General features: G+C 38.8%; 1 protein-coding gene across 1 annotated transcript; it reads left to right on the top strand.

Moving 5' to 3' along the window:
• Positions 1-18,052: 18,052 nt before the first annotated feature.
• LOC127126807 (ATP-dependent Clp protease proteolytic subunit 3, chloroplastic) lies at positions 18,053-20,511 on the top strand. The gene is made up of 5 exons (XM_051055803.1): positions 18,053-18,427; positions 18,701-18,815; positions 19,092-19,267; positions 19,863-19,958; positions 20,044-20,511. Exons 1-5 carry the CDS (start codon positions 18,146-18,148, stop codon positions 20,263-20,265), a joined length of 891 nt encoding a protein of 296 aa, XP_050911760.1. The 5' UTR covers positions 18,053-18,145; the 3' UTR covers positions 20,266-20,511.
• The last annotated feature ends 3,222 nt before the right edge of the window (positions 20,512-23,733 follow it).

The following is a 23,733-nucleotide window of genomic DNA, read 5'->3' as shown; positions in this document are numbered from 1 at the left end:
ACCGTATGCTAGGCGGTACCTGAGAAGTGAAGGTCCAACCGGGTCGTACATTAGACCGTGTTGGGATAGTTGAAGATCAGAATGGATCGTCCGTTAGATCGTATCTGAGTGGAAGAAGTCATATGTTGGGCTGAATCAGAAAGAACCGTACGGTAGGCCATATCTGATAGTATTTGTGTATGCTGTATTTGCAATGAATATTTGGGATGGGCTTATAGATGCCATCGTTAGGAGGATGTCAGAATGGATGTTGACATGGAGCAGATCTGAAAGATGTATCTGAAGAAGAAAGTAGTCGTACGCTAGACTACACCTCGGAATATACCGTACGCTAGGCAGTATCTGAGGGATATAGTTGAATCTTGAATGTAATTGATAAAGATGTCTGTCTGAATGGACCTTTGTTTTGATTGTATCAAGAGGATAATTAACCTGAAAAATAAAGTTAGCTTTATGCCATGTCATGATGCATGAGATGCAAATGTTGTATGCATGCATGTGCTGTGAAATGACGTAATGAGTGAATTATGCGTCTGGAATAAATGCGAGCATTGTATACATGTATATGTTATGAAATGATGTAATGTATATGATGCGGAACGAAAATTGTATGTAGGTATGTGATATGAAATGATGTAATGAATGCACTATGTGTCTGAAACGTTCTTCCAGGGGACTCTACTGGGGAAATAAATCTCAGTCTTCGGGTCGGAGATATTTGTATTGATGACCCTTCCTTAGCTAGGGGTATTTGACCTTTATCTGATGGCAGAGATATTCAACAGAGCCTGGCTGGGGGTAGAAGAGATGACCAGTCTAGTGATGCCAATTTCTTCTGGGGAATAACTGGCGTTGCCGGGGAATAGAACTAGCAACGGGATTCATCGGAAAGCATGGTTAGATCTTATCCACGATCCTGAAGTCCTTTAGTAACTGCCATTGCTATTTCATGCATGTATTTTGATAAACATTGATCATATTCAAATGCATATATCAATTCAAGTTAAATCAATGGACGTTTACGCAAACAAAACAGAGAAAGTAAAACAAAAGCATCTTTTTGGAAATGAAATTGTATTGATTTTGAAAGAGGGCCTATAAACAGGCAGTTTGTGTACAAGGAGACAGAAATCCTAGTAAGAGGAAATCGTCAAGAAAACAAAGAGAAAGCTATGCAGAAAAGGTCCCATTGATTTTAATTCCACTACTGTCATTATGTCTTCAAGCCTCTCATCTCCTGCTGTCGGATAGAAGTGATTAGCTTGTTCAGTCCTTTGAACTTGGATGAAGCTGCCTGAGAACGGGACATAGTCTTACGCTTAAATCCCTAATTTTTGCCTGGACCGCCTTTTCAGGTTTTCAGTCCACCAGGATACCCTTTTTTGCCCAAGCCGCCTTTTAAGGTTTTCGACTTGCCGGGTGTACGTTTTTATATGTTTATCCCTAATTTTTGCCCGAACCCTTTTGTTTGCCGGGATGCCCTTACTTTTGCCTAGGTACGTCGACCTAGCGGGTCTCTCTTATGCGTAGTATTTTTTTAACTATGTCCGCGTTCACAGGATGCGGGAACTCTTCGCCATCCATTGTAGCAAGCATCATGGCTCCACCAGAGAATACCTTCTTAACTACAAATGGCCCTTCGTATGCGGGAGTCCATTTGCCCCTGGGATCACCTTGTGGTAGAATGATATGCTTGATAACTAAGTCGCCGATTTGGTACACTTGTCTCTTAACCTTTTTGTTGAATGCCTGGGTCATGCGCTTCTGATATATCTGCCCATGACAACAGCCGCAAGTCTCTTTTCATCAATCAAATTTATCTGATCGAGTCGAGTTTGAATCCATTCATCCTCATCTAAGCCTGCATCTTTCACAATTCTTAGAGAGGGAATCTGAAATTCCACTGGTAAAACGGCTTCCATTCCATAGACTAAAGAGAAATGGGTTGCCCCTGTCGAAGTGCGGTAACCATGAAGAGCAAAAGGTAACATCTCATGCCAGTCTTTGTATGTTACTGTTATATTCTTGATATTGTTAGCAGTCTCCACGGCGCCGTTCGTCTTTGGCCGGTACGGAGAAGAGTTATGGTGTTTTATTTTGAACTGCATGCAGAGTTCAGTTTAGTACCATTATCAGTGATAACTCTTTCAGGGAACAACAGGTTTCTCAAATAGGTATTTGATCGAATCCATCTTAGAAGTCAATAAAGTGGTATGATTCAACATATACTGTCTTAGTCGGCGAGCAGCCCAAGCCAAAGCATAGCAAGCTTTCTCGAGTTGTGAGTATCTTGTTTCACAGTCGGTACCTTTTGCTAAGGCAGTGTATGACATGCTCTTTTCGACCAGACTCGTCATGTTGCCCCAGCACACCCTATTGAATTTTCTAACATGGTCAAATACATAGTTAGAGGTCTTCCTTCAACTGGTGGTATCAGGATGGGAGGTTCTTGGAGATACTTCTTGATTTTGTCATTCATCATTCCATACCATCTCTTGATTTTTCTTTTTTGAAGATGGTTTGCAGGTAGCAGTCAAGTGTGGAGTGATTCGGGCAATGTAATTCGAGTGCCCCAAGAAACCTCTGACTTCTCTCTTGTCTATTTCAGTACCCAGATTTACAATTTCAATTGATTCTTCATGCGGCTGTATGGTCTTTTCTTCTTGTAGTACCAGTCTGGCAAGTTCTCCAGGTACTTCACAATCTTCCTCACTTCCATCCTCGGCTTCGTAGATCGGATTTTCAAAGTCATAATGAACAGTAGCAGAGTTATTACCAACAGGATCCAAAGTGGATATGGATCGGCAAATTGTTACGTGAGTGTGTGCAAGAAAACATAGCTTATTTGAAAAACGACAGGAAAGATAAAGAGCGCAATATTTGAATGCAAAAAAGTCCATTGATTTATTGAATATGAATATGCTTATGAAAATGACAAAACCCTTGAAAAATTAGCTATTGTGCCCCGGGCATAGACACAATGCTTTAAAATGTTAAAATAGCAATAACAATTACTCCCGACTAAAGGAAATCGGGATAGTGTCTTCAGCTTTCCAATTATTGAGTCTGTCACCAATTGTTGGGTAGACCCAGCTATCCAGGTCGCAATCGCTGTCAGCATCCTCTATAGCATTAAGAGTTTTGTCATGATTAGGCAGAGGAGCAGTGATGACATTAGGAGTCTCAGGCGGATTCAATTCAAATTCTCCGGCGTCGATCATATCCTGAATTTTATTCTTCAACGACCAACAATCGTTCGTATTATGCCCGGGGCTATCGGAGTGATACGCACACCTGGCATTGGGATTATAACGAGGAGAAGTAGTGTTGGGTTTTGCAGGAGGATCTCTGAGGGTAATTAAATTTGCTTTTAGCATACCCTGCAGTGCTTGTGCTAAAGTCATATTGATCTTCGTAAACTGCCTCCTTCCCGGGTTAATGTGCCTCACAGGTTTCTGGTCTTTCTTTTTCTCGAGCAAAAGAGCCTTCAGTTCCTCCTGCCCCTTGGATAAGTTCAAGATCATCTTCTGGAGTTGAGCATTCTGAGCATGGAGATCTTTGACAATTTGTTCGAGGTCCATTTTTCTGTTTGGAGGAAAACCGTGAGAACATTGATCCCTTTAGAGTACCTGTTATGCGATGTTATGTTATGCTATGCAATGTATGAAATGTTTTCAAGGACTTTTGGAATTTAACTTTACATAAACTAACAAAAAAAAGGAACTTTTTTTTTTTTTTTTTTTTTTACAAAACAGAGCAAAGTTAAATCCCTAAGTCCTCGAAGTGGTTAGTACAATGCATGATGTTATGATGTTATGATGTTATGATGTTATGATGTTATAATGTTATAATGTTAAGTAAACAACAAGCACAAGCAAGTCATACAACCATCATTCCTAGGTTTTAAGGCTTGCATGAGTTCCATAGGTAAGTACCCTCCCCACTGAAGTTTGGTTGGTTCAACCTGTCCTAGAATAGTAACCGGGTTCTAGAAGGATCTCCAATCATTGACCTTCCTTTAAGTCCACTTCAGTGCAACACCAAGTGGTTGACCGAAGCTTCCCTGAAGTCCAATCTCAAAGAGTGTAGTATCGAGTCTCAACCAACCCCAGTCGGAACCGAAGTCAGTTATCTCACTACTTTCTAATGGCCAGGATGAGTCAATTAGGGTTCTAAAGGTCTGGTTAATGCTTTGATGACACCACGCGGAAGCCAAATTTTTCCTCAAGTAACATGAGGAACATCAGGACAACCAAAGTGTCACATTAACCGTAGCCATCATTTTAACCATTCCAGTATACGCCGGATAGTCGCGATGATCTATTGCTACTTACCTAAGGTACACTAGATCCGGGTGTAGGATCTTTCACTCAAGAATTACCCAAGCAATCCCTTAAAAGTAAATCAGACAATTTAAATAAGTGATCTTGTTTTTTTAAGGTAACCTCTCTTTTTGTAGTCCCCAGCAGAGTCGCCAGTTCTGTCATACGGTGAACTGACTTGGGGTATTTTGCTTTTTATCGCAATGTCGCGGATAGCAAGAGTCGCCACCGACTTTTCTTTTATCCAATAAGGAAAGGTGGAAAAGAACAGGAAAGACCTCAATAGATTTTGGGTTCGGGAGGTACATTATACAAAGGGAAGGTATTATCACCCTTTGTATCCATGGTTATCCATGGGCTCTTAATTGCTGGATCACTTATATTTTTGTCTGAAAAGTGTTGGTGAATTGTTTAAAATTGTTTCGAAAAGAGAGTTTAACTTTGTAATGATTCTCGTATGAATGTATACAAAGTGGTTATCTCGTTTAGTTTTGAAAGTTGTTTAGAAAAATATAACTCGGTAATGATTCTAGTATGAATGTATACCAAGTGGTGGTTTTCTAAGATTTGTAAAGTGTAAAGTGTGAGGTGTTGAAAATATTTTAGGTTATGATCCAGTAATTGAGAGTTATACCTTCCTAAGGTCGTTATGAACGTTTCCTATCCTTATGAGGGTAAAACCGTCCTTACTATTGAGAAGTAAGTAATTTTACCCTTTGGATGTTAAAAGGGTCATCGTAGGGTCATCGATAGGTCATTGAAGGCAACAGTTGTAAGGATACCTTAGCATTCGAAGGGACGATCATCATTTAACCGTAGGCTACACCGAAGGGTCATCGAGGGACAAAGGCAACATTCGAGGGACTATGATGATTTAATCGAAGGGTCTTTGCTAAGTGTATCCCCACATTCGCGGGACATGACCGTAATACCGTAATATCGTAAGGCACAAGAGAGGTCCAAGATCACATATTTAAAGGTCATATTTTAAAGTCAATTAGGTGATTAGGATGAATCTCTACATTAAAATCAATACATTAAAATTAATACATTAAAATTAATACATTAAAATTAATTAAGCAATTTAGGGTGGATCTTCATAAGGGTATCCCACAAATAAAATGGAAGGCCTAAACAGCACTCTTTTCCTGGGATATGTGAGCCTTTACAAAATTCAGCAAACGGGTTAGAATACCAATCAGGATGCAATCAAGAGTTGCACCAAAGCAGTAATAGTATCAGGTAAACAGAGCATGGTTATAATAAAATAGGTCAGATGGGCAAAGATCAAAACAGAGCGAAAAAACAACGGCATCCATTACAACAATTCAAGGTATCCAGGCATACTTAAGTCCACATGCAAAACCTCAAATATATTTATGAATTCAATTATGGTATCACATGTGAATTCGGAACATAAAGCGGCGATAGTAACGCAAACCTGTTTGCAATTGAATTGCAACCTTGAATTAGCCGATCGGATCGAATTGAGCGGTGCCGCCGGCTTTTCCTTTAGGGTTTCCTTTAGGGTTACTCGGAATAAGTTAAACAGTAGTCTTGAACACTCCACCACAAGCCGGTAGGATTTGTTCTTGGATTCTTCAACTAAACAACAAATTAAAACGAAGGAAATAAACTAGATCCTAACGTAAGGTTAGATCCGGTAAAAAGGTACACAATAGTATCCGTTGTAGAAACTATTGTGCGAAAAGAATTAACTAAATGCGAAAAAGGAAATAGGAAATTGCAAGGGAAATAGTGTAGAACTCGTAGGAAAACAATGCCTAAGCTGATGGAAAAGAAAATATGCAAAAGCGAAAACGGCAAAGGAAAAATGTGGAAAAGCCTCCGGGCACTTTAGGTTTTCAAAGTGGCTATTTATATTGGTGTCATTAAGTAACTGCCTGCTGCCGAAAAGTCTTCAACGTGGCTAATTGCATGGCGTGGATATAGGGCCCAACACTCCTCAACGTCTCTTCAAGTCTCTGAGGCGTTACTTGCGCCCAAAAAGTAGGGTAGTGGTGTGACGCTCGTCACACCATGTGTGATGTCCGTCACAAGGCTGTTTTACGTGACGCTCGTCACGCCCTCTGTGACGTCCGTCACAAGCACAGCATTTGTGTCTTGCGCTTTGGGCTGGGCTTTGCTATTTGGTTCACTTTCTCTCCTTTTTGCACCTCTTTTCCTCCATTTTTACTTGTGCTTCCAAATAAGCCACCTGAGACAAATAAGAAGAAAATACCGCATAATATCTAACAACATAAAGTGAACTGAAATAAATAATGATAAAATTTAATTGAATTAAGTCCTAAAATATGATGTAATTTCATGTTATCACTAGGCGAGCGTGTAGCGAACAGGCCAGTTTGGGTCATTCGTGAGCCGGGCCTTCGTTCCTTTAAGATCAGTGTCATAAAAATGAGTCGGAGTGCCCTGAAAAATGTCTTGAAATATTAATGGGCAAATTTTGGGGTATGACAGCTGCCCCTGTTCAATATTCTTGAACCGAGAGAGTAGAATGGTATGTGCATCATTCGTGGTCTGGAGGTGGAAGATTATTGAACACTAAAATGCCCAAAAATTTGCGCTTGTCAATCAGGAGCTAGTCTTGATGGAGATGGGCTTAAAGATGCCATCCAGGGAATTTGATGATGAGAACCTCAGAGTGCGTCGTTCATCAGACGATATCTGAAGACATGGATGTCGTACCGAGTCAGAGTGTGTTATATGTTGCTGGGGGATAAGGGATCAGAATGGATCATATGCTAGACCGTATCTGAATACCAGAGTGGGCTGTTCGTTAGGCGGATGACTTTGCTGAGGATGAAAAATCAGAATGGATCGTATGTTAGATCGTTTCTGAGTTGCAGAACGAAACCTCCATTAAGCGGGTGATTTCACTAGGGATAGAAGATCAGACCGAATCGTATGCCAGATCGTGTCTGAGTTGAAGACCCAAATGGGTCTTATGCTAGACCGTATTGGAGTCGCAGGATGAGTCGTCCGTTAGGCTGTGTCTGATGATAAAAGGGGGGTAGTCGTATGCTAGACTATGCTTCAGAAATGTACCGTACCCTAGGTAGCATCTGAGGAGATGAAGGTCTAACTGGGTCGTGCATTAAACCGTATATTAAACCGTATCTGTCACTAGGTAGCATATGAGGAGATGAAGGTCTAACTTGATCGTACATTAAACCGTATCTGAGCAGAATGAGCCGTCCATTAGGCTGAATTTGATGATAAAAGGGGGTAGTCGTACGCTAGACTACAATTCAGAAATGTACCTGTCACTAGGTAGCATCTGAGCAGATGAAGGTCTAACTGGGTCGTACATTAGACTGTATGTGAGCAGAATCTGGTCTAACTTGGTCGTACATTAGACTGTATCTGGGCCGAATCCGAGGACTTGACGGTCTAACTTGGTCGTACATTAGACTGTCACTGAGCAGAATCTGGTCTAACTTGGTCGCACATTAGACTGTATCTGGGCAGAATCCGAGGACTTGACGGTCTAACTTGGTCGTACATTAGACTGTCACTGAGCAGAATCTGACTTGAAGGTCTAACTTGGTCGTACATTAGACTGTATTTGAGGTCTTGAAGGTCTAACTTGGTCGTACATTAGACTGTATTCGCAGAATCTGACTTGAAGGTCTAACTTGGTCGTACATTAGACTGTTTTTGATGACTGGACTTGAAGGTCTAACTTGGTCGTACATTAGACTGTATTTGAGTGGCCTCTGAGGACTTGAAGGTCTAACTTGGTCGTACATTAGACAGTATTTGAGTGGCCTCTGAGGACTTGACGGTCTAACTTTGTCGTACATTAGACTGTCACTGAGCAGAACCTGGTCTAACTTGGTCGTACATTAGACTGTATCTGAGCAGAATCCGAGGACTTGACGGTCTAACTTGGTCGCACATTAGACTGTCACTGAGCAGAATCTGGTCTAACTTGGTCGTACATTAGACTATATCTGGGCAGAATCCGAGGACTTGACGGTCTAACTTGGTCGCACATTAGACTGTCTTTGCAGAATCTGACTTGAAGGTCTAACTTGGTCGTACATTAGACTATCTTTGCAGAATCTGACTTGAAGGTCTAACTTGGTCGTACATTAGACTGTCTTTGAGTGGTATTTGAAGATTTGAAGGTCTAACTTGGTCGTACATTAGACTGTCTTTGAGTAGTATTTGAAGATTTGAAGGTCTAACTTGGTCGTACATTAGACTGTCTCTGAGTTATTGAAGGTCAGAATGGATCGTACGCTAGATCGTATCTGAGTTGAAGGAGTCATATGTTGAGATGAATCAGGATGGACCGTATGCTAGGCGGTACCTGAGAAGTGAAGGTCCAACCGGGTCGTACATTAGACCGTGTTGGGATAGTTGAAGATCAGAATGGATCGTCCGTTAGATCGTATCTGAGTGGAAGAAGTCATATGTTGGGCTGAATCAGAAAGAACCGTACGGTAGGCCATATCTGATAGTATTTGTGTATGCTGTATTTGCAATGAATATTTGGGATGGGCTTATAGATGCCATCGTTAGGAGGATGTCAGAATGGATGTTGACATGGAGCAGATCTGAAAGATGTATCTGAAGAAGAAAGTAGTCGTACGCTAGACTACACCTCGGAATATACCGTACGCTAGGCAGTATCTGAGGGATATAGTTGAATCTTGAATGTAATTGATAAAGATGTCTGTCTGAATGGACCTTTGTTTTGATTGTATCAAGAGGATAATTAACCTGAAAAATAAAGTTAGCTTTATGCCATGTCATGATGCATGAGATGCAAATGTTGTATGCATGCATGTGCTGTGAAATGACGTAATGAGTGAATTATGCGTCTGGAATAAATGCGAGCATTGTATACATGTATATGTTATGAAATGATGTAATGTATATGATGCGGAACGAAAATTGTATGTAGGTATGTGATATGAAATGATGTAATGAATGCACTATGTGTCTGAAACGTTCTTCCAGGGGACTCTACTGGGGAAATAAATCTCAGTCTTCGGGTCGGAGATATTTGTATTGATGACCCTTCCTTAGCTAGGGGTATTTGACCTTTATCTGATGGCAGAGATATTCAACAGAGCCTGGCTGGGGGTAGAAGAGATGACCAGTCTAGTGATGCCAATTTCTTCTGGGGAATAACTGGCGTTGCCGGGGAATAGAACTAGCAACGGGATTCATCGGAAAGCATGGTTAGATCTTATCCACGATCCTGAAGTCCTTTAGTAACTGCCATTGCTATTTCATGCATGTATTTTGATAAACATTGATCATATTCAAATGCATATATCAATTCAAGTTAAATCAATGGACGTTTACGCAAACAAAACAGAGAAAGTAAAACAAAAGCATCTTTTTGGAAATGAAATTGTATTGATTTTGAAAGAGGGCCTATAAACAGGCAGTTTGTGTACAAGGAGACAGAAATCCTAGTAAGAGGAAATCGTCAAGAAAACAAAGAGAAAGCTATGCAGAAAAGGTCTCATTGATTTTAATTCCACTACTGTCATTATGTCTTCAAGCCTCTCATCTCCTGCTGTCGGATAGAAGTGATTAGCTTGTTCAGTCCTTTGAACTTGGATGAAGCTGCCTGAGAACGGGACATAGTCTTACGCTTAAATCCCTAATTTTTGCCTGGACCGCCTTTTCAGGTTTTCAGTCCACCAGGATACCCTTTTTTGCCCAAGCCTCCTTTTCAGGTTTTCGACTTGCCGGGTGTACGTTTTTATATGTTTATCCCTAATTTTTGCCCGAACCCTTTTGTTCGCCGGGATGCCCTTACTTTTGCCTAGGTACGTCGACCTAGCGGGTCTCTCTTATGCGTAGTATTTTTTTAACTATGTCCGCGTTCACAGGATGCGGGAACTCTTCGCCATCCATTGTAGCAAGCATCATGGCTCCACCAGAGAATACCTTCTTAACTACAAATGGCCCTTCGTATGCGGGAGTCCATTTGCCCCTGGGATCACCTTGTGGTAGAATGATATGCTTGATAACTAAGTCGCCGATTTGGTACACTTGTCTCTTAACCTTTTTGTTGAATGTCTGGGTCATGCGCTTCTGATATATCTGCCCATGACAACAGTCGCAAGTCTCTTTTCATCAATCAAATTTATCTGATCGAGTCGAGTTTGAATCCATTCATCCTCATCTAAGCCTGCATCTTTCACAATTCTTAGAGAGGGAATCTGAAATTCCACTGGTAAAACGGCTTCCATTCCATAGACTAAAGAGAAATGGGTTGCCCCTGTCGAAGTGCGGTAACCATGAAGAGCAAAAGGTAACATCTCATGCCAGTCTTTGTATGTTACTGTTATATTCTTGATATTGTTAGCAGTCTCCACGGTGCCGTTCGTCTTTGGCCGGTACGGAGAAGAGTTATGGTGTTTTATTTTGAACTGCATGTAGAGTTCAGTTTAGTACCATTATCAGTGATAACTCTTTCAGGGAACAACAGGTTTCTCAAATAGGTATTTGATCGAATCCATCTTAGAAGTCAATAAAGTGGTATGATTCAACATATACTGTCTTAGTCGGCGAGCAGCCCAAGCCAAAGCATAGCAAGCTTTCTCGAGTTGTGAGTATCTTGTTTCACAGTCGGTACCTTTTGCTAAGGCAGTGTATGACATGCTCTTTTCGACCAGACTCGTCATGTTGCCCCAGCACACCCTATTGAATTTTCTAACATGGTCAAATACATAGTTAGAGGTCTTCCTTCAACTGGTGGTATCAGGATGGGAGGTTCTTGGAGATACTTCTTGATTTTGTCATTCATCATTCCATACCATCTCTTGATTTTTCTTTTTTGAAGATGGTTTGCAGGTAGCAGTCAAGTGTGGAGTGATTCGGGCAATGTAATTCGAGTGCCCCAAGAAACCTCTGACTTCTCTCTTGTCTATTTCAGTACCCAGATTTACAATTTCAATTGATTCTTCATGCGGCTGTATGGTCTTTTCTTCTTGTAGTACCAGTCTGGCAAGTTCTCCAGGTACTTCACAATCTTCCTCACTTCCATCCTCGGCTTCGTAGATCGGATTTTCAAAGTCATAATGAACAGTAGCAGAGTTATTACCAACAGGATCCAGAGTGGATATGGATCGGCAAATTGTTACGTGAGTGTGTGCAAGAAAACATAGCTTATTTGAAAAACGACAGGAAAGATAAAGAGCGCAATATTTGAATGCAAAAAAGTCCATTGATTTATTGAATATGAATATGCTTATGAAAATGACAAAACCCTTGAAAAATTAGCTATTGTGCCCCGGGCATAGACACAATGCTTTAAAATGTTAAAATAGCAATAACAATTACTCCCGACTAAAGGAAATCGGGATAGTGTCTTCAGCTTTCCAATTATTGAGTCTGTCACCAATTGTTGGGTAGACCCAGCTATCCAGGTCGCAATCGCTGTCAGCATCCTCTATAGCATTAAGAGTTTTGTCATGATTAGGCAGAGGAGCAGTGATGACATTAGGAGTCTCAGGCGGATTCAATTCAAATTCTCCGGCGTCGATCATATCCTGAATTTTATTCTTCAACGACCAACAATCGTTCGTATTATGCCCGGGGCTATCGGAGTGATACGCACACCTGGCATTGGGATTATAACGAGGAGAAGTAGTGTTGGGTTTTGCAGGAGGATCTCTGAGGGTAATTAAATTTGCTTTTAGCATACCCTGCAGTGCTTGTGCTAAAGTCATATTGATCTTCGTAAACTGCCTCCTTCCCGGGTTAATGTGCCTCACAGGTTTCTGGTCTTTCTTTTTCTCGAGCAAAAGAGCCTTCAGTTCCTCCTGCCCCTTGGATAAGTTCAAGATCATCTTCTGGAGTTGAGCATTCTGAGCATGGAGATCTTTGACAATTTGTTCGAGGTCCATTTTTCTGTTTGGAGGAAAACCGTGAGAACATTGATCCCTTTAGAGTACCTGTTATGCGATGTTATGTTATGCTATGCAATGTATGAAATGTTTTCAAGGACTTTTGGAATTTAACTTTACATAAACTAACAAAAAAAAGGAACTTTTTTTTTTTTTTTTTTTTTTTTACAAAACAGAGCAAAGTTAAATCCCTAAGTCCTCGAAGTGGTTAGTACAATGCATGATGTTATGATGTTATGATGTTATGATGTTATGATGTTATAATGTTATAATGTTAAGTAAACAACAAGCACAAGCAAGTCATACAACCATCATTCCTAGGTTTTAAGGCTTGCATGAGTTCCATAGGTAAGTACCCTCCCCACTGAAGTTTGGTTGGTTCAACCTGTCCTAGAATAGTAACCGGGTTCTAGAAGGATCTCCAATCATTGACCTTCCTTTAAGTCCACTTCAGTGCAACACCAAGTGGTTGACCGAAGCTTCCCTGAAGTCCAATCTCAAAGAGTGTAGTATCGAGTCTCAACCAACCCCAGTCGGAACCGAAGTCAGTTATCTCACTACTTTCTAATGGCCAGGATGAGTCAATTAGGGTTCTAAAGGTCTGGTTAATGCTTTGATGACACCACGCGGAAGCCAAATTTTTCCTCAAGTAACATGAGGAACATCAGGACAACCAAAGTGTCACATTAACCGTAGCCATCATTTTAACCATTCCAGTATACGCCGGATAGTCGCGATGATCTATTGCTACTTACCTAAGGTACACTAGATCCGGGTGTAGGATCTTTCACTCAAGAATTACCCAAGCAATCCCTTAAAAGTAAATCAGACAATTTAAATAAGTGATCTTGTTTTTTTAAGGTAACCTCTCTTTTTGTAGTCCCCAGCAGAGTCGCCAGTTCTGTCATACGGTGAACTGACTTGGGGTATTTTGCTTTTTATCGCAATGTCGCGGATAGCAAGAGTCGCCACCGACTTTTCTTTTATCCAATAAGGAAAGGTGGAAAAGAACAGGAAAGACCTCAATAGATTTTGGGTTCGGGAGGTACATTATACAAAGGGAAGGTATTAGCACCCTTTGTATCCATGGTTATCCATGGGCTCTTAATTGCTGGATCACTTATATTTTTGTCTGAAAAGTGTTGGTGAATTGTTTAAAATTGTTTCGAAAAGAGAGTTTAACTTTGTAATGATTCTCGTATGAATGTATACAAAGTGGTTATCTCGTTTAGTTTTGAAAGTTGTTTAGAAAAATATAACTCGGTAATGATTCTAGTATGAATGTATACCAAGTGGTGGTTTTCTAAGATTTGTAAAGTGTAAAGTGTGAGGTGTTGAAAATATTTTAGGTTATGATCCAGTAATTGAGAGTTATACCTTCCTAAGGTCGTTATGAACGTTTCCTATCCTTATGAGGGTAAAACCGTCCTTACTATTGAGAAGTAAGTAATTTTACCCTTTGGATGTTAAAAGGGTCATCGTAGGGTCATCGATAGGTCATTGAAGGCAACAATTGTAAGGATACCTTAGCATTCGAAGGGGCAATCATCATTTAACCGTAGGCTACACCGAAGGGTCATCGAGGGACAAAGGCAACATTCGAGGGACTATGATGATTTAATCGAAGGGTCTTTGCTAAGTGTATCCCCACATTCGCGGGACATGACCGTAATACCGTAATATCGTAAGGCACAAGAGAGGTCCAAGATCACATATTTAAAGGTCATATTTTAAAGTCAATTAGGTGATTAGGATGAATCTCTACATTAAAATCAATACATTAAAATTAATACATTAAAATTAATACATTAAAATTAATTAAGCAATTTAGGGTGGATCTTCATAAGGGTACCCCACAAATAAAATGGAAGGCCTAAACAACACTCTTTTCCTGGGATATGTGAGCCTTTACAAAATTCAGCAAACGGGTTAGAATACCAATCAGGATGCAATCAAGAGTTGCACCAAAGCAGTAATAGTATCAGGTAAACAGAGCATGGTTATAATAAAATAGGTCAGATGGGCAAAGATCAAAACAGAGCGAAAAAACAACGGCATCCATTACAACAATTCAAGGTATCCAGGCATACTTAAGTCCACATGCAAAACCTCAAATATATTTATGAATTCAATTATGGTATCACATGTGAATTCGGAACATAAAGCGGCGATAGTAACGCAAACCTGTTTGCAATTGAATTGCAACCTTGAATTAGCCGATCGGATCGAATTGAGCGGTGCCGCCGGCTTTTCCTTTAGGGTTTCCTTTAGGGTTACTCGGAATAAGTTAAACAGTAGTCTTGAACACTCCACCACAAGCCGGTAGGATTTGTTCTTGGATTCTTCAACTAAACAACAAATTAAAACGAAGGAAATAAACTAGATCCTAACGTAAGGTTAGATCCGGTAAAAAGGTACACAATAGTATCCGTTGTAGAAACTATTGTGCGAAAAGAATTAACTAAATGCGAAAAAGGAAATAGGAAATTGCAAGGGAAATAGTGTAGAACTCGTAGGAAAACAATGCCTAAGCTGATGGAAAAGAAAATATGCAAAAGCGAAAACGGCAAAGGAAAAATGTGGAAAAGCCTCCGGGCACTTTAGGTTTTCAAAGTGGCTATTTATATTGGTGTCATTAAGTAACTGCCTGCTGCCGAAAAGTCTTCAACGTGGCTAATTGCATGGCGTGGATATAGGGCCCAACACTCCTCAACGTCTCTTCAAGTCTCTGAGGCGTTACTTGCGCCCAAAAAGTAGGGTAGTGGTGTGACGCTCGTCACACCATGTGTGACGTCCGTCACAAGGCTGTTTTGCGTGACGCTCGTCACGCCCTCTGTGACGTCCGTCACAAGCACAGCATTTGTGTCTTGCGCTTTGGGCTGGGCTTTGCTATTTGGTTCGCTTTCTCTCCTTTTTGCACCTCTTTTCCTCCATTTTTACTTGTGCTTCCAAATAAGCCACCTGAGACAAATAAGAAGAAAATACCGCGTAATATCTAACAACATAAAGTGAACTGAAATAAATAATGATAAAATTTAATTGAATTAAGTCCTAAAATATGATGTAATTTCATGTTATCACTAGGCGAGCGTGTAGCGAACAGGCCAGTTTGGGTCATTCGTGAGCCGGGCCTTCGTTCCTTTAAGATCAGTGTCATAAAAATGAGTCGGAGTGCCCTGAAAAATGTCTTGAAATATTAATGGCCAAATTTTGGGGTATGACAACCATGCATTCCAATCTGAAAGATATTTTACACGTTTATTGTTCCAGAGATGCATCTTCGTTTAGGGTTTACGGAGATGCATCTTTGTACTCTATCAGAACAGTTCAGATTATGTTTTTTTTATGGTTTACGCGGATGAAAGTGGTGATTCATAAATGTGAAGTACATTGTTATGTCATGAGATTTAAACCATACATTCGATATGCAAAAAATAATATATATAAATCCAGATGGTAAAAAGATGACATATATAAATAAAGTCGAAATATACGATAAAGTAGAATGAAGTGAAAATAAAATACAATCCATAATGTATCCAAAGTACAACTACTATATACTAATGCATATGTCAGGCTACAACTCCTCTGGCTCATCGGCGTCCTACCCCCGTCCTCCGACGATGTCCCCGGTACATCAGTGTCTCTCGTGCCTCTATCATAATGGCATTCAGAACCTACCTCACCTCAGACCCATCAAGGAAGATACATCTGTCAATACATGACTGCGCAATCTCCAATATACAATAACATCTAGGAAAGACATCATGAGCATGATCTAACTGTGCCTATTCCTCCTCTAGTATCTCCTGAGGAGCTGACATCTGTGGATCTCCTGGAGAAGCCTGTACCATATACGAATGTGAGACCCTGAAGAACCACCTGATGTACTCGTTGACGTAGCTCCAGTCGTTCTCTACTATGGTACTTTGTGCCTCCTCCGATACTAGATGGTTAAGATAATCATCAAACATGATATTCATCTCTTTACGTGTCATAGTAGGAGGAGTATAGACAACAGGGTGTCTGAGAATGGTCTAAGTGTAGCCGAACTGCCATATCACGCGCTCAGGCAGATGGGGAGTAGTGAGACGTGGCCGTAAGACAACCATCATGAGTATAACATTATATTGTCAAATGGTTGTGTCTCATGGTGATTGACATAACTGTTGAAATGAATTTCCTCGACAACCACGCGGTCAAGATACACTCTGAACGACTTTATCGTCTAGTTCCCTCTAGTGCCTGAATAGGTGAAACCTGTCGCCTACGGGAGGATGGAAGGCGTGATGCGTCGGTAGGTGAAACATGTTTCCTACAGGAAGAAGAAGGTGTATAAGCATGAGTCTTAGAAGTAAATGCATCTGCATGGCTAGAGTGAACAGGAGCCTTAAAAACCTGACTCTTCTCCCTCTACACTGATGCTTGTTGTCCAATCCTCTCGTGCCTTAGTTTATCGTCTATATCAACCATAATGTATGTAAGTAAACCAGACAATTAGTACAAACAACACTACAAACAAGAAAAAAAATATACTGATAATTTCCGGAGATGCATCTCTAGTTACTAGGAAATTAAATTTTGAAAAATCCCAGAGATGCATCTCCGGAATTTTCTACAACTCTTTAGGTTCTTCAATGGCGGCAATGCAGACATATAAACCCTAAAAATAATGGTTTAATCGTTATTTTCAAGCAACAAACATGTTTTACAGTATGTATAAACCATCATTCATGCAATTATTACTCATTTCTTACCAAAATAATCAATTTCTACTCATTTACACAAAAACTCAACAAACTTTTCAAAACATCGCAAACTTACAAATTTAGAGTTTACTTTAGTGTTGGTTGATGTCTCTGATGTACTTGATGTTGATCGAAGAACCTTTGAGATTGCTTGTTTGATGTTGGATTTGGTTGATGGAATTTTTTTTAAGAGAGTTTGAGAACTTTTTACTTTTTTTAGAAATGAGGAAGGAGAAATGTCTTGTTGCGATTTAAGCTCTAATACTTTCCGAAGATGCATCTCCGAAATATATTTGAAAATGCATCTCCAAAGTTTTTTAACGTTATGTACTCAGGGTGCGTCCGAAAATTCATCTCTGAAATCTATGAATATTTTAATATTTTTAATTGGTACATTAATAATATATAAGGTGCATTAAAAAATTTCTAAATTTTCATTGAATAATCCCCAAAGGAAAATTTTACCTTGTACCCCTACAGTTAGCCTCATACCCCTACAATTTTTAAAAAATTCTCATTCTATCCCTTTTGGCATTTTAAAAAAATTATTAAAAATTATAAAATAAAAAAAAACAAAAAAAAAACGCACCGGAACACTTCAAAGAAGAGTTCCGGTGAATTAAAAAAAAATGGATGACTACCAGAACACTTTTTAAAAGAGTTCCGGTTTAGACCATCCAAACCGGAAGTCTTTAAGAAAGACTTCCGGTATACAACAAACCAAACCGGAAGACTTTCTAAAAGACTTCCGGTTCAGTACCCCTAAAAGGCAACAAACCGGAACTCTTTAGGCATGTGTTCCGGTATACATTACGTGAACCGGAAGACTTACTCTGAGTGTTCCGGTTTACAATGCCAAAAAATGAAAAATTTGCTTTCCGAAAGTCTTAAGAGGAAAATGATAAAAAAAATTAGAAATGAAAAATATACCCTATTTATATGAGGGTATTTTGGTCAAAAATAAATAAATGTAGGGGTGCGAGTACAATTGTAGGGATACGGGGTAAAATTTTCTCCCCAAAGGTATATAATTGGGCTTGGTTATAAAATTTGAGCCCAAGATATTAAACCCAATACATTCATTTCATTTTCATACCAAACAAACAAAAAGGGTCCTTCACACATTCGTTAGTATAGTTACCAAAACAAAGAAGAAGAAGAAAATAAGAAGAAAATGGAAGTGAGTTTAGCCACATGTATGCCACTAAGCTTCAAATCGAACAAGACGCTCTTGAAGCATAACAATAACATTTTCCACTCTCAAATTCCCACCCTCAATCTTTCAACCAAACACAGAACAACAATCTTTAACGCAATCAAACCCACTTTATCCTCCAACTGGCTCGTTTCCCATGATTTATCTGCCAAAACTGCTTCTCCATTGCTTCCCAAATTCGAAGAACTTGACACTACCAACATGCTTCTCCGTCAAAGAATTGTCTTTTTGGGTTCTCAGGTTATGAATCTCTTTTCCCGTTCTTTTGGGTTGGTGGGGGTTGTTGCTGTTATTTTTATATTTTAAGAGTACCCGTTTGTATTTGTTGATGTTTTTATGGGAAATTTACAAACTTGTTCATGTGGGTTCAGTCCAATAGCATGTGCACTACAGTAGAAAAATGGACAAATAGGGGAAATAGTTTTTAAAAATGAGAATTGATATGATAATAGTGTTGAATTGCAGACAAGGTGTTTGATATTGTTGATTTTGGGAGTTTCTTTGTTTGAGCAGGTGGATGATATGACTGCAGATTTTGTAATCAGTCAGCTTTTGTTTCTGGATGCTGATGACCCTACGAAAGACATCAAGTTGTTTATAAATTCACCTGGTGGTTCTGTTACGGCTGGTATGTAAACAAGGTTTTACTCAATCTTTTTTACTTGTTTGTTCTTATCTGTGCACTTGACTCGTCATGGATCTACTTGAATCTCGATCTCAATTTTGTTGATTGATTGCTCATAGATGGTTACTTAATAGTTGATACCATACACAAGATTTTAGCCTTTAATAACTCTCATTAGCTTTTGAATGGTTCTATCCATAAGGAACTCGGTTTATTGAATCATTGAGTATTGGGAAGGAACGGCCTTTAATGAATCTGAAATAAGCCTCTCTTCTGCAGGAATGGGAATTTATGATGCCATGAAGTTATGCAACGCAGACGTGTCAACAGTTTGCTTTGGACTTGCAGCATCCATGGGTGCATTTCTCCTTGCTGCAGGAACAAAAGGGAAGAGATATTGTATGCCAAATTCTAAAGTTATGATTCATCAACCGCTCGGGTCTGTTGGCGGAGTAGTAAGACTGCTGTCCACTTATATCCTTCGGTTTTGATTATTGTCAGTTAGTAATAGGTCTGAATTTTGTCATGGCTATTTTTCTTTTTTGAATGCAGATAAGATAATTATATTTAAGTTTAAGCAAATTTTTTAGATTTGAAGCATGTGCTGGAGAAGTGTGGGATGTGGTTGTGGAAGCTATATGTTTTTGTTTAACTGCGAGTATCTGTCAACTCAATTCTAATTTGAAATAACTGAAAGAACCTCTCTTGTCGTAAACCCGTCCATGACTGTTTCAAATTTGTAGCTTAAATATGCTATTAACCTGATTAGCTGAAAGAAGTTGATTTGTGTTTATGCTAATAACCAAACAACTTTTTTGCTTACTATACGAGACTTATTTATAACTCGACTTTCCAAACATGCTAATCAGCCATTTGGCATTCAGAACAAACAACCAATTTCTGTTACCGTGAAACTGAACCTGAAAATGTTGCACATGGCTAGAGTTGTTCTTTTGGCCATCTTTTATGAATTCATGATGTCGTTTATCCGGTGGTTCTGAGCAAAAGCCTTCCATTATATATCTACTAAACAGTGAAATGTAATTACAGGGTACAGAAGTGTGCATCCGTGTGAGAGAATTGATATACCACAAGATTAAGATAAACAAGATACTATCAAGAATTACGGGAAGGCCTGAAGAGCAGGTTAGAATTACATCATTTAATTTTTTCGTTGTCCAAAATGATCCATATATTTTCACCATTTTTAATTTACTTTATTCTTATGCAGATTGAATTGGACACAGACCGTGACAATTTTATGAATCCTTGGGAAGCGAAGGAATACGGTTTGGTTGATGAGGTTATTGATGACGGAAAACCAGGATTAGTTGCTCCAATTGTAGATGCAACACCACCTCCAAAAACTCAGATTAAGGATATATGGGAAATTAAAGGAAACACAAAAGGTAAGAAGCAACTGCCCTCAGAGGAAACACCAACTGCTGTATGAGTTAGGGGACAAACAAGGATAGCATTGCATTGCTTTCATACTTGGGAACAGATCTATGAACTCCAACAAGTATTAAAGGAATTTTTCAATTTGTGATAGCAGATACATGTCATGTAAAAATCAATACATATATTTGTATGGTTCAAGTGTTAGATTCCTTAATGAACATATTCTCTTGTGTCCTGAGAGTTGTGTTACTTGAAAATTTAATTTTAAATGTATAACTCTATCACTATCTTTCATTTACTTTTTCATGTTATACAATTTAATGTGAATGTAATGCTTAGAAGAGATTTGAAACATGATTTAACTACATAGAAAGAGGAACCCTTCTAGACTCAATCACTAGTATTGTTTACTTTGAAGTAACAAGTACTAGCATGATAACAATTAATAGTTATTGCTTGCAAGCAATTTGGTATGTTTGAATATTCATTTGGATTTTTCTGCATTGAATTTTAATAATTTGATGAAAAATTGATCAGATTATAGTTTCTTTTAAATTTAATTGATATATACCATTAGTGTAACATTCAATCACAACCATAAAAATTTAATTGATATATACCATTAGTGTAACATTCAATCACAACCATAAAATTATTAGAGATATTTGACTTTTATTTTAACTACTTTTTAAAGTCATGTATTTGATTTTTATTGTAACTATTTTTTAAAGTCATGTTAATGAATGGTTGTGGTTGTGGTTGTGAGGCGCATAAATTCTTTTACACGTACCTTGCATGATAATTAATTTCCAATTTTTTTTTCCAAATATAAAAATTATTAGTTACTATTATCAAATTTTTATATCACTTCAATGATATTTATAAATTGATATTAGAGCATCAACAATAAATCTTTTATTAGAATTTAGAACTATAAAATTGGCAAGAATGGAGTAATTGAGTGTGGAGAGGGAAAGAGTGATATATAACCATACAATTTGACATGTACACAACGAAGCGACAATGTATTCACCCTCACAAAAAGATAGTGTTACCATCGGTTCCTTCTTTGAACACTATGAGATTGGTGTTTCACCAAACATAAAGATGTATCAAGTTGTAGACTTTCTATCATCTTTATCTCCGCACCAATTGGAATCAGTATAACCGAGCGAATTGCATTTTCTGCATGTGTCCATTACCGAAAAATGAATTCCACAATCAATAAATCCTTTAACGTATCTTGGAATTCTCTTGACTGCTACCAAGAGAGACACATTCGGTCTCTCCATGAATCTACTCACAATACTGCCAAATTTGATCGTGTATTGCACAAGTAACGCAAGGAACCAACCAGCGTCCTATACTGAGCTAGATTAACATCTTACTCATCCTCATTCTTCGACAACTGTAGCATCGGTTCAGGTGGAGTAATGGCATCATTACAATGCTCCATTTCAAACTTCTTCAAAATCTCAAGCGAACACCTTTTTTGGTGCCTGAACAATCCCTTTTTGGACTTGTGGAACTCAATGCCAAGGAAGTATGTCATGAGGCTAAGGTCGGTCATCTCGAACTCCTTCATAAGCTCGCTCTTGAACTTATAAATGCACCTTTTTTGTCGCTGCCCTTAATCTACAAATTATATATGTATAAACAAGGGATTATCACCCCTCCATTTGTATCATTCTTCACATACACACCATGTTCGGATACACACTTCTTGAAGTCAAACTTCTTTAAGAAACTATATATCCTTTTATTATAAGCTCTTAGAGCTTGTTTCAAACCGTACAACGCTTTCTTCAACTTGTAGAACTTTGACTCTTCGTTTATCACAACAAACCTATGGGATTGTTCTACATAAACTTCTTATTCAAGTGGTATATTCAAAAACCCATAGTTAACATCCATTTGATAGATGGAAAATTGTTGTTATTCACAATACCAATAACTAGTTTAATGGTTTCAATTCTAGCCACTGGTGAAAATACCTCGTCAAAGTTTATGTCTTCTCTTTGCAAAAATCCCTTTACAACTAATCAAGCCATATGCTTGATTATTTCATCCTTGGGATTTGCCTTCTCTTTATACACCCATATTACATCAATTGACTTCTTTTCTTTCGGTAGATCAACTAACTCTCAAGTCTTGTTCTTCTCAATAGATTCCAGCTCTTCCTTCATAGCATAAATCCATTTTGGATCACTCAAGACCTCTTTCATTTTAACGGGTTCGGATTCGGCTATAAGTGCAAAAAGGACGAAATCGACATCATCATTGACTTTGTCATCTCGTAACAGCTCATAATCTTGGAGTCTTTGAGGCAAACCTTTTTTCCTTGTTGAACTTCTCACATTTTCTTCAATTCGGGGTTGGACGGGGGCTGGTTTTGCACTTTCCAGCTTTGCAGAAACTGATTTTTCACTGTTGTAACCAATTATAACTTTCTGGTAATTGATTATAGTCTGGTGCATCTGCTTGATTTTGTTGAAAATGACGTATCGACTCATCACAATCCTTTTCTTTGCTGCATTATACAAATTATAACCTCAGGTAGAGTGATACTCTACAAGTATCATCAATTTTCCCTTGCCATCAAGCTTCTTTCTAAGTTGATCTGACACATGTCGGTACGCCATCGAGCCAAACACTCTCAAGTGACTCATGTTCGGTTTCAATCCGAACCAAGTTTTTTCTGGAGTTATCTTCTCAAGCTTCTTTTTTGGACATCTATTCAACAAATATGTAATTGTGGACACTGTTTGTCTCCATATCTCTTTTGGAAAGTTCTTCCCCTTCAACATGCTTCTCACCATGTTCATATTGATCCTTCCTTTCAAAAACACCTTTTTGCTTGGGTGTATAAGGTTGTACTACCTCATGTACCATTCTTTCTTGATCACAAATTCTCCCAAAGTCATTTGAGACATATTTGCCTCCACTATCTGTTTTGAGAACTTTGAGCTTGTGATCGCTTTGCTTTTCAACCATGAATTTGAACTTCTTAAACACTTTGAACACCTCATCCTTTCTCTTGATTAGGTATTTCCATAGCTTTCTACTATGATCATTGATGAATGTGACAAAATATTTATTGCCACCAATCGAATCAACTTGCATCGATCCACACACATCAAAATACACCACCTCAAAGTGATGCTTGGTTCTACAACCTACATCCTTGCTGAATTTACCCTTATTTTTCTTCTCTTGTACACATTCTTCACAAATTTCAGCCGGTATGTTGATCAATGGAAGCCTCGTCACCTTTCCGCTCTTTTGCAAAGCATTGAGATCTCTAAAATTGATATGCCCAAGCCTATAGTTCCATATCCACTCTTCTCGACTAGCCGTTGTAGCAAGACACTTATGCTCCATAATCTTCAACTCAACCTTGAAAGTTATATTGGAAACCATAAGATCTTTTAGGTCCAAAACCATGTTTGCATCCATAACGTGTAACACCTTGTTCTCCATACAAATCTTATAACTCTTCTCAAGCAATTGACTAATACTT

Source organism: Lathyrus oleraceus, chromosome 3 (genome assembly GCF_024323335.1).
Source record: "Lathyrus oleraceus cultivar Zhongwan6 chromosome 3, CAAS_Psat_ZW6_1.0, whole genome shotgun sequence".
Classification (NCBI taxonomy): Eukaryota; Viridiplantae; Streptophyta; class Magnoliopsida; order Fabales; family Fabaceae; genus Lathyrus; species Lathyrus oleraceus.
The sequence above is the reverse complement of the archived record's forward strand: the minus strand, read 5'-3'. Positions and strand labels throughout refer to the sequence as shown.